The 858-nt window shown below is 45.2% G+C and overlaps 1 protein-coding gene across 1 annotated transcript in view; it reads left to right on the top strand.

Moving 5' to 3' along the window:
* LOC119589412 (microtubule-associated protein futsch-like) overlaps positions 1-858 on the top strand; it is a gene marked incomplete in the record, with an annotated part of 21975 nt that overhangs the window by 5808 nt on the left and 15309 nt on the right. Inside the window, 1 exon segment of the mRNA XM_037938023.1 lies at positions 14-856. Within this exon segment, the coding sequence (XP_037793951.1) occupies positions 14-856 (843 nt within the window).

The raw sequence follows: 858 nt of genomic DNA, 5'->3' as shown, positions 1-858 counted from the left end.
GCCGCGCGAGTAGAGAGGAAGGTAAAGGAGAGGAAGAGTCTGGAAAGAAAAGAAAGAAAAGAACGTAAAACAGACGAAGAAAAGCAGGAGGAAGGAGATGTAGAGAAGAAACCAGAGAGAAGAATAAGAAAGATTAAGAGACCTGAGCACAAAGTTGAAGATGCAACCACTCCCAAGAAACCCTCTACACCAGAGCTAAAGAAACGCCCAAGAAAATTAATACCAACTGAAAAGAAGGAGGTTAATGGAGAAATAAAGCAGGTTAAACCAACAGTTCCTAGAGTACCAAGAGAAAGAAAGGTAATCTCGAAAACTACGACTACAACTGCACGAGAAATTACGCACAAGAAACTAGTAGATGACAAGAACAGAGCAGCAAAGGCTGCCGAGGCCGCTAGAAAAGAACTGAAGCCATCGCCCAAGCCAACGACAGCACCTCGGACTGTCGCAAGAAAAGCTCCTGTCGGCAAAGCACCGAAGGCGAAGAAGATCGAGAAGCCCCCTGCACCAAAAACTGAGGGACCAATTAAGAGAGTTATTACAGGTGCAGCTGTGAAGGCGGGTGTAGTAGCTGCAGCCGTCTCGGGCGTTGCTGTTGTGGAAGCAGCAGCAGACCGAGAAGATGTAGATGAGATTGTTGCACCCATGAAAGAGACAGATAACCTCATGATTGCCCCTGACCAAGATGAAGAGGATCGAATCTCCGATATTGCCAATATTCCAGGAGTACAAGAGATCAAACTAGATGAAGACACTCTACAAATTATTGACAAGCAACAGCTAGAGGAAGAAGAAAAAGACTCCTTGATACTTCACGAGGAAGGTGTGGTTGAACATGTTGAAAAGGAAGACATAATC

Source organism: Penaeus monodon, chromosome 25, assembly GCF_015228065.2.
Source record: "Penaeus monodon isolate SGIC_2016 chromosome 25, NSTDA_Pmon_1, whole genome shotgun sequence".
Classification (NCBI taxonomy): Eukaryota; Metazoa; Arthropoda; class Malacostraca; order Decapoda; family Penaeidae; genus Penaeus; species Penaeus monodon.
Note: the sequence above shows the minus strand (reverse complement) of the source record. Positions and strands in the feature narration are given on the sequence as shown.